This window comes from Polyodon spathula, chromosome 51 (assembly GCF_017654505.1).
Source record: "Polyodon spathula isolate WHYD16114869_AA chromosome 51, ASM1765450v1, whole genome shotgun sequence".
NCBI classification, from domain to species: Eukaryota; Metazoa; Chordata; class Actinopteri; order Acipenseriformes; family Polyodontidae; genus Polyodon; species Polyodon spathula.
This window is the reverse complement of record NC_054584.1, coordinates 480,732-490,731: the sequence shown is the minus strand read 5'-3', so window position 1 is coordinate 490,731 and position 10,000 is coordinate 480,732. Positions and strand designations below refer to the sequence as shown.

The 10,000-nt window shown below is 52.9% G+C and overlaps 1 protein-coding gene across 8 annotated transcripts in view; it reads right to left on the bottom strand.

The window, feature by feature from the left end:
• The window catches only part of LOC121306900 (nuclear pore membrane glycoprotein 210-like), a 26,503-nt gene extending 17,362 nt beyond the window's left edge, over nt 1-9,141 (bottom strand). For 6 of the 8 annotated variants that reach the window (XR_005948250.1, XM_041238913.1, XM_041238916.1 and 3 more), the window contains exons 1-14: nt 8,864-9,141; nt 7,957-8,093; nt 7,253-7,384; nt 6,585-6,681; nt 5,994-6,144; nt 5,219-5,351; nt 4,835-4,993; nt 3,882-3,950; nt 2,785-2,891; nt 2,225-2,365; nt 1,791-1,928; nt 1,322-1,477; nt 439-637; nt 56-201 (exon numbers count right to left, since the gene is read on the bottom strand). Coding sequence is in view for 7 of the 8 variants with exons in the window: in XM_041238913.1 (XP_041094847.1) it covers nt 56-201; nt 439-637; nt 1,322-1,477; nt 1,791-1,928; nt 2,225-2,365; nt 2,785-2,891; nt 3,882-3,950; nt 4,835-4,993; nt 5,219-5,351; nt 5,994-6,144; nt 6,585-6,681; nt 7,253-7,384; nt 7,957-8,093; nt 8,864-9,033 (1,935 nt within the window). In the remaining variant the exon portion in view is untranslated. The remainder of the gene's footprint in view (nt 1-55; nt 202-438; nt 638-1,321; nt 1,478-1,790; nt 1,929-2,224; nt 2,366-2,784; nt 2,892-3,881; nt 3,951-4,834; nt 4,994-5,218; nt 5,352-5,993; nt 6,145-6,584; nt 6,682-7,252; nt 7,385-7,956; nt 8,094-8,863) is intronic. The other 2 variants (XM_041238920.1, XM_041238919.1) reach the window with 2 other exon arrangements.
• Between the last annotated feature and the right edge of the window lie 859 nt (nt 9,142-10,000).

Sequence of the window (10,000 nt, the reverse complement as noted above, 5' to 3'; positions counted from 1 at the left end):
CAACAGGAGTCTGATTTCCAACCCTGCATTACAGGCGTGTGACTGCCTGTCATACCTGCAGTGGCCTGTAGGTGGCGATGGTTGCGCTGGCGCTGAAGGGCTCCTGCTCCGGTAGAGAGCTGGCAGTCAGCAGGACGTGGCCCGGACTGACCGCCTCCAGCCGAAACCCGCTGCAGAACTCAGGACCCGGGTGTAAACGGCCTGCAGAGACAGAACCAATCAGATCAGAACCAGTTTAATACATACAGAGATAGACACAGGAACAGAGACAGAGGTACATACACACACACGCATAGATAGAGACAGAGATACACACACACACACAGATACAGAGACACACACACACACACACACACACACACACACACACACACATAGATAGAGACAGAGATACACACACACACACACACACAGATACACGCACACACGCTCACACACCATGCAGCAAAGTGAAGACCCCCTTCCTGTCCGGGTGCAGGAGCAGGCGCAGCAGGGAGCAGTCTGTGAAGGGGAGGGGCTCCTGGTCCGGGGGCTCCCTCAGTCCCAGCACAGCGAAGGGCAGGTCCAGCGTCCCCCCCAGCACCACGTCAGCCTGGTGGGGAGCCAAGTGTATGAACCCTGGCCTCAGCACATACACCTGGAGAGACACGTGCAGTACACACGAGAGAGGGAGGGACCGGGAGAGACAGGGAGTGAGAGGGAGGGACAGAGAGAGACAGGGAGTGAGAGGGACGGACAGGGAGTGAGAGGGATGGACAGGGAGAGAGAGAGAGTGTCTAGTAATGTGGTCCCATCTCCACTAACATCAGCAGTCAAGCCAGGTATGCATGACTGGGTTACCATTGCTAGGAGCTGGTTTATCACCTAATAGAGACTTTCTATAACATGTGCACCGCCCTGTATTGCACAGCAGTGTGATCCAGTCCTGGTTTCACTAGTGTGATCCAGTCCTGGTTTCACTAGGAGTTTAATAATTAGACTCCCGCTGCACAGCAGTGTGATCCAGTCCTGTTTTCACTAGGAGTTTAATAATGAGACTCCCACTGCACAGCAGTGTGATCCAGTCCTGCTTTCACTAGGAGTTTAATAATTAGACTCCCGCTGCACAGCAGTGTGATCCAGTCCTGCTTTCACTAGGAGTTTAATAATGAGACTCCCGCTGCACAGCAGTGTGATCCAGTCCTGGTTTAATAATCACACACACCTGAGCTTGTTCCCTAGACACACTGTGGCTGATCAAGCTGCTAGTGAAACCTGGCCTGGATCACACTGCTGTGCAATAGGAGTCTGGATTAGACAGCGTGTATGATGCTCCTGGTACCGTGGTCTCTCCGTAGTGGGTTGGGTTCTGGGAATCCCGGGCCCGGATCACACTGGCCCCCAGCTCAAGGCCCGCCAGCACCGCCCCCTTCACCGTCACCGTGGAAACGCTCAGGTTAGAGGAGGACCAGGAGAAATTACCACTGCCACCCTCCACCTGAGGAGAGAGAGGAGGAAGAGAGGAGAGGGGGGAGAGAGAGGAGGAAGAGAGAGGAGAGGGGAGAGAGAGAGAGAGAGAGAGAGGGGAGAGAGAGAGAGAGAGGAGGAGAGGAGAGGGAGGAGAGGGAGAGGAGAGAGGGGAGAGAGAGGAGAGAGAGAGAGAGAGAGAGAGAGAGAGAGAGAGAGGAGAGGGGGGAGAGAGAGGAGAGGGGAGAGACACACAGAGAGACGACACAGAGGGAGAGACAACACGTTGGAATTTTTTTTTTTTTTGTGAAAGCGCTTGCTGGAGTGGGGCAGGCCTAACGCACCTGGATTTGATACCGGTAGATCCCATTGTTTGGTTGCCAAGGAAATGCCAGAACCTTGGGAATCATAACGATGGGGCTGTAGATGTGAACTTCCTGCAGGTGGCTGATTGGAGGATTCAGGGATAGGGCTGTACCATTCTAGAGGGAGGGAGGGGGGATAAAACATGGACTGTGCTATCATACTAATAATACTAATACTAATAATAATAATAATAATAATAATAATAATAATAACAACAAATGCTGCCACTAGTAGTACGACTGTGGTAAAGCTTATTAAAATAACCTTGTCAAACTGGTGTAAACTATTGTAAATGCCACAATAAAAGCATGGGATATCACACGTTCTCATTAAACTCCTCGTGAAACCTGGAAAGGCTCACTCTGCTGTGCAACGGGAGTCTTGTTTCCAGCCCTGCACGTCAACGCCTCACCTGCGCTGTGACAGACACCAGCGTGGCTCTGACCGCCGTGGCTCCGGGCTGCAGGGTCCTGGCATGGACCCAGGACCCATTCTCCGCGGACGCCAGCCTGTCCAAGTATTCCACTGGGGTTTCGTGGACGATCTTTATATTCTGAGACGAAGGAAAAACAGAAGCAACACACTTTGTGTTCGTTGACTGCAGCTCGGGCCAAAAGTTTTGCATCACCTAGAATTTTAGAACTAAGACAGTTCAGGCTTTCTGAACGCACACCTCCAAAGCATTCTGGGAAGTGTAGTCCCGCTCTGGGAAAGGTACCTCTGTCCCAGAATGCACTGGGGGTGTATAGTTCAAAAGCCTGAACTGTCCCTCAAACTGCCCTGGTGTGCATGCAGTGAAGCTAGCCTTAGTAAAAACACTGCAGAGTCTGGACCAGCATGAGGCATGCGGCAGCACTGAATTAAAAAATGATTTAAAAAAAAAAAACTCCAAATCAGCAATCCAGTGACCGAGAAAAGAAATTCAATGAGGGTGAAAAAATGAGAATTAGTTCCATGACTGGACATGCTTACATCAGACAGGTGGATTCTGTTGCCAGCGATGTCATAGACCTGCACTGTGACCTCATATCGACGCCCCGTCTCCAGCACCCAGTGCTCCCCAGGGTGCACGCGCAGAGCTGGGACACACAACAGAAGCACACTGGACCCCTTCGGATTTGCTGGCAATACACTGGCTGTGAGCTAGATTGCGCTGCCCTTATACAAGTGTCCCGCAGTAAAAGCACAGCAGTGTGATAAACCACAGTGACAGCTCCAGAAAGCATAGGCAAGCACTGTAAAGCACAGTCACAGCATGGGAAAGCATAGGCAAGCACTGTAAAGCACAGTCACAGCATGGGAAAGCATAGGCAAGCACTGTAAAGCAGCATGAGCAAGCATGGGAAAGTCACAGCATCATAGTGGATGTACACGACTATTTCGTGTCGCACCTGTAAAGCCCTTTCGTATCCGTTCGTGACATTTCGTGTCAGCATCAAACGCCAGCTGTCGTACGCTTTCCTGTTCAGGGACATTTCTGAGCATAGAGAAGCATAGGCAAGCACTGTAAAGCACAGTCACAGCATGGGAAAGCATAGGCAAGCACTGTAAAGCACAGTCACAGCATGAGAAAGCATAGGCAAGCACTGTAAAGCACAGTCACAGCATGAGAAAGCATAGGCAAGCACTGTAAAGCACAGTGACAGCATGGGAAAGCATAGGCAAGCACTGTAAAGTCACAGCATGAGAAAGCATACTGTAAAGCACAAGCATGCACTGACAAGCACTGTAAAGCACAGTGACAGCATGGGAAAGCATAGACAAGCACTGTAAAGGTATGGCATATTAAACACATGGACTGTATGAAAGTCAATGGAAATAAATGAAAGTCAATGGAAGTGAATGGAAGTCATGGGAAGTGAATGGAAGTGAATGGAAGTGAATGGAAGTCAATGGAAGCCAATGGAAGTCTATGGAAGTCAATGGAAGTCTATGGAAGTCAATGGAAGTCTGTGGAAGTGAATGGAAGTGAATGGAAGTGAATGGAAGTCAAAGGAAGGCTATGGAAGTCAATGGAAGTGAATGGAAGTGTATGGAAGTGAATGGAAGTGTATGGAAGGCAGACTCACTGAGAAAGCTGGCCTCCACTACGAAGATGGTGCAGTTCGGGAGTTGAGAGGCGGCCTGCATGTGGATATCTGTGAGTGAGGGGGAGCTGAGCACACAAACAAACAGCAATCTGCAGCATTCACCAAACACCCTCTCCTCTCTCCTCCCCCCTCTCCCTAGAGGAGACTTCCTATGACTGACATCACGTCCTACTTCCGAACCGGACCTGACTTGTACCGACCAACAGTGGTCACCAGTGAGAGAACCGTGAGAGGATAAGGAGACTCTCCCCCTCTCACTCCTCTCCTCTCCTCTCTCCTCCCCCCTCTCCTCTCTCTCTGAAGGATACTGCTGTAGTGCAGGATGAGGCTGGCCTGGCCTGGCTGCACAGCGGTCACTCTCGCACTCTCCTAACTCCCCCCTCTCCTCTCCCCTCTCTCCCCCCTCTCCCTCCTCTCTCTCTCTCCTCTCCTCCTCTCTCTCCTCTCTCCTCTCTGAAGGATACTGCTGTAGTGCAGGATGAGGCTGGCCTGGCCTGGCTGCACAGCGGTCACTCTCGCACTCTCCTAACTCCCCCCTCTCCTCTCCCCTCCTCCCCCCCCTCTCTCTCCCCTCCTCTGCAGCCCCTCTCCTCTCTCCTCCTCTCCCTCCTCTCCCTCTCTGAAGGATACTGAGAGAGGGAGGAGGGGGAGGGTCGCTAGGAGGGTAGAGAGGAGAGGACTCTGGAGAGAGGAGGAACTACTTCCTATGACGACATCACGTCTTACTCCATCCGGACACGGACCGACGTGTCGCCAGCTAGCACCGGATGAGAGCTTGCCCGGCCGTGAAGGACTGGACGGTCTCGGGCCCCAGCACTCTCTCTCTCCCCCTCTCTCTCTCTCTCCTCCCCTCTCTCCTCCTCTCTCCTCTCCTCTCTCCTCTCCTCCTCTCTCCTCTCTCCTCTCTCTCCTCTCTCCTCTCTGAAGGATACTGCTGTAGTGCAGGATGAGGCTGGCCTGGCCTGGCTGCACAGCGGTCACTCTCACACTCTCCTGCTCGATCGTGGCCACGGGCTGCTTGGGGTCTCCGGCCTCGCTGACCAGCTGACCCTGCAGCTGCAGCCCAAACTCCGGGGAGGGCAGCTGGACATCTGGGAGCCGACAGGCAGGAGGACAGACACAAGGACAGACAGGGGGGCAGGCAGGGGGACAGACAGGGGGACAGGCAGGGGGACAGGCAGGGGGACAGGCATAGAGATTAAGATTAAGATTAATAATAAGACTCCCATTGCATAGCAGTTTGAGCCAGTCCAGGTTTTACATTAATTCTACCTGTGAGCTCCTGTTCCCTCTCCCCACTCCCTCTCCCCTCTCACCAGTGTCTCTCCCCTGCTGTCTCCTCCACACTCTGTAGTAGGCGTGTGCCCCCACTAGCAGGTAGAGGTCCTGGGGGGGGCTGAGCAGGATATTCTCCAGGATGAGCAATCGCACCATCGCAGCGGGAACTTTCTACAGGAACACTGAGCCGTGAGAGGAGCTTCCCACAGTGGAGCACAGCACAGCACAGCACAGCACAGCACAGCACAGTGGAACACAGCACAGCACAGCACAGTGGAGCACAGCACAGCACAGCACAGTGGAGCACAGCACAGTGGAGCACAGCACAGCACAGCACAGCACAGTGGAGCACAGCACAGCACAGCACAGTGGAGCACAGCACAGCACAGCACAGTGGAGCACAGCACAGCACAGTGGAGCACAGCACAGCACAGCACAGCACAGCACAGTGGAGCACAGCACAGCACAGCACAGTGGAGCACAGCACAGCACAGCACAGCACAGCACAGCACAGCACAGTGGAGCACAGCACAGCACAGTGGAGCACAGCACAGCACAGTGGAGCACAGCACAGCACAGTGGAGCACAGCACAGCAACCGGGAGCACATGGAAAAGCATAGGGAAGCATTGTAAAGCACAGAGAGGTCTGGTAAAGCACAGGGAAGCTTTGTAAAGCACAGAGAGGTGTGGTAAAGCATAGGGAAGCATTGTAAAGCACAGAGAGGTCTGGTAAAGCATAGGGAAGCATTGTAAAGCACAGAGGTGTGTGAAAGCATATTAAACTAAACTAATGACATCTGAATGCACTTCACCTTGTAGCCGGGCTCGTTGATTTGAACCCTCAGCTTGGCAGGACCGCTCCGCAGGCCCGACACCAGCACTACATCCCCCTGCTTCCCCTCGGCCTCCATGCTGAGGATGTACTCGGGAGGGGAGTACTCTGCATCGGCAAACCACACCAACCTGAGACAGGAGGCAGCAACACAAACACAGACACCAGCTAGAGGGGCGTGCCTGTGTGTGTGTGTGTGTGTGTGCCAGTCAGTCACAGCTAGATAGGAGTAGTATATTGCAAAAACACAGCACAGTGTGATAAAGCACAGGAATAGCATGGGGAAGCACAGGGAAGCATTGTAAAGCACAGAGAGGTCTGGTAAAACATAGGGAAGCATTGTAAAGCACAGAGAGGTCTGGTAAAGCATAGGGAAGCATTGTAAAGCACAGAGAGGTCTGGTAAAGCATAGGGAAGCATTGTAAAGCACAGAGAGGTCTGGTAAAGCATAGGGAAGCATTGTAAAGCACAGAGAGGTGTGGTGAAGCTTATTAAAAACCATGAAATCCACTCTCAGCTTGATTAGAGGCAACGCTTCCAGAAACACCCGGGACGGTGTGAGAGTGGCTACCTGACTCTGTCAGGGGAGTCGGGGGCTGTCTCAGTCTCGGGGTCCTTCACTGTGCTCCAATGGAAAGCCAGCCCTGCCAGGCTGCTGAAGGTGTTCCCTGAGAGAGGAGGAGAGGCCGGGACGGGAGTGAGACTCCCATTGAACAGCAGTGTCACCCAGTCCAGGTTTCACTAGCAGCTTGATCAGTGAAACCAGGACTGGATCACACTGCTCTGCAGCGGAAGTCTTATTATTAAACTCCTAGTGAAAGCAGGACTGGATCACACTGCTGTGCAGCGGGAGTCTCATTATTAAACTCCTAGTGAAAGCAGGACTGGATCACACTGCTGTGCAGCGGGAGTCTGATTATTAAACTCCTAGTGAAAGCAGGACTGGATCACACTGCTGTGCAGCGGGAGTCTGATTATTAAACTCCTAGTGAAAGCAGGACTGGATCACACTGCTGTGCAGCGGGAGTCTGATTATTAAACTCCTAGTGAAAGCAGGACTGGATCACACTGCTGTGCAGCGGGAGTCTGATTATTAAACTCCTAGTGAAAGCAGGACTGGATCACACTGCTGTGCAGCGGGAGTCTGATTATTAAACTCCTAGTGAAAGCAGAACTGGATCACACTGCTGTGCAGTGGGAGTCTCATTATTAAACTCCCAGCGAGGGGGCGGGGCTCACCCTCCTGGTCCAGGGCTCTGACAGACAGTTCTAAGGGAGAGTCGTCCACGTAGAGTTCCCGGGTCGTGGAGACAATCTCAATGCTGCAGATCACATCCACCACGACACTGCAGCGCAGAACCCGACCCGTCACTGAAACACAGGGACAGAGGAACAGGGTGACTCAATACAGAGCAGAGAGGAACACACCCGACCCGTCACTGAAACACAGGGACAGAGGAACACAGAGCAGAGAGGAACACACCCGACCCGTCACTGAAACACAGGGACAGAGGAACACAGAGCAGAGAGGAACACACCCGAGCCGTCACTGAAACACAGGGACAGAGGAACACAGAGCAGAGAGGAACACACCCGACCCGTCACTGAAACACAGGGACAGAGGAACACAGAGCAGAGAGGAACACACCCGACCCGTCACTGAAACACAGGGACAGAGGAACACAGAGCAGAGAGGAACACACCCGAGCCGTCACTGAAACACAGGGACAGAGGAACACAGAGCAGAGAGGAACACACCCGACCCGTCACTGAAACACAGGGACAGAGGAACACAGAGCAGAGAGGAACACACCCGAGCCGTCACTGAAACACAGGGACAGAGGAACACACACACCCACACACACACACTTGAATACTGAATGATGTTTCATGTTATTAGCGGCAGCCCTGTTTGAACACTGTCAGCGTACAGCACCACACACCCATCTCCTCCGCCACGATCCCGCTGGCCAGTCTGCTGGGCTGGGTGGAGAGGGCAGAGACCACAGCACTCCGAGAGCAGGGGGTCCCGTTCACAAACACGGGTTCCACAAGCACTGCCGCCACACGAGATGACCGCCTGAGAGAGTACGGAGAAACCGAAGCGAGCATGCTGTATTAGATCTGGGCTTCTCAAACCCGGTCCTGCGGGAACCCCTGTGGCGGCTGGTTTCCATTCCAACCGAGCCCTCAATTACTGAACTAGACCCTGAACTGGACTGATAATTTGCTTAAACAGACCTTTTGACTTGTTTTCAGCTCTTGAACAGTTCAAGTTACTTATCAACTGTTGTAGCTAACTTGAACTATGCAAACTGTTCAAGAGCTGAAAACAAGTCAAAAGGTCTGTTTAAGCAAATTATCAGTCCAGTTCAGGGTCTAGTTCAGTAACTGAGGGCTCGGTTGGAATGGAAACCAGCCGCCACAGGGGGTCCCGCAGGACCGGGCTTGAGAAGCCCTGGATTAGATCCTTCTAATGTTAAAGTCGGGTGAGATGTTGTGGTCTCACTGGCGGCCACAAGAGGGGTTACTGGCGGCACACAGACCGACATAATTCAGTGAAACCAGCCTGGGTCTACCCAGAGCGGGATCAACACTAGACAAGCAATTTACTGTAATAATAATAACCCCCCCCCCCCCCCCCCCCCCTCTCTCTCTCTCTCTCTCTCTCTCTCTCTCTATATATATATCTATATATATATATATTAGAGGCTCCGGGATTATCTCAGGACCGCTTTCAGATACCTCTGTGCTGGTAAGTAATAATTCTTACTGGTAACGGGCTAACATTCAATTACAAACTGTGTGTTTTTTATTTTTATTTTATTTGTAAATGCTAAACTCGCTCACCATGCATAGCACCCTTCTTCGGCCTCCAGAGTGAAATTCACCTTCGCTGCCGCGGAGTAGGGCAGCAGGAGTTTGGGCGCGTTTAATTTCGACGTTTCGGCTGAAAATAAAACATTTAAACAACAAAAGCACGACAAGTACAAACTCAGCGGGGGGAGAGGGAGAGACATGACACCCCCCCAAAAAAAAAACCGGGCGTCGTGCGCTCTGTGTGTATAATAATATATAATATAACAAAAATAACGAGAGACGTTTAGATAAGAGTTTAAGAAAAACAATTGATGTGGAGGTGTTATTATTATTATTAAGTAAATAATCATAAGAATAATAATAATAATAATATAATTATTTGATTTACATTACAAATTCTTACATTTATTTAAATTTTTTTTTTTGCGTAGTTTTTTCAAAAAAAAAAGTGCCTTATTTGATTTAATGAAGGTTGCTTCCAACTCGCTCCATAAAATAATAAATAAATAAATATAGACTATATATATTAAATTTCTAAACACGAAGTCTGCGGCCCGGGCTGTTTTAGGGGTTTAAGAGAAGTTCGTAGTTCGTATGAAGTGTTTAGAAACGTTTCTCAAAAAACCGGCTCCCGGTATTTAGAAGCGCTTCGGCGTTGCCGTGGAAACGGGCGAGAGACGCGAGTACCGGCGCCGCGGCCCCGGGGGAGAGACGCGAGTACCGGCGCCGCGGCCCCGGGGGAGAGACGCGAGTACCGGCGCCGCGGCCCCGGGGGAGAGACGCGAGTACCGGCGCCGCGGCCCCGGGGGAGAGACGCGAGTACCGGCGCCGCGGCCCCGGGGGAGAGACGCGAGTACCGGCGCCGCGGCCCCGGGGGAGAGACGCGAGTACCGGCGCCGCGGCCCCGGGGGAGAGACGCGAGTACCGGCGCCGCGGCCCCGGGGGAGAGACGCGAGTACCGGCGCCGCGGCCCCGGGGGAGAGACGCGAGTACCGGCGCCGCCGCGGCCCCGGGGGAGAGACGCGAGTACCGGCGCCGCGGCCCCGGGGGAGAGACGCGAGTACCGGCGCCGCGGCCCCGGGGGAGAGACGCGAGTACCGGCGCCGCGGCCCCGGGGGAGAGACGCGAGTACCGGCGCCGCGGCCCCGGGGGAGAGACGCGAGTACC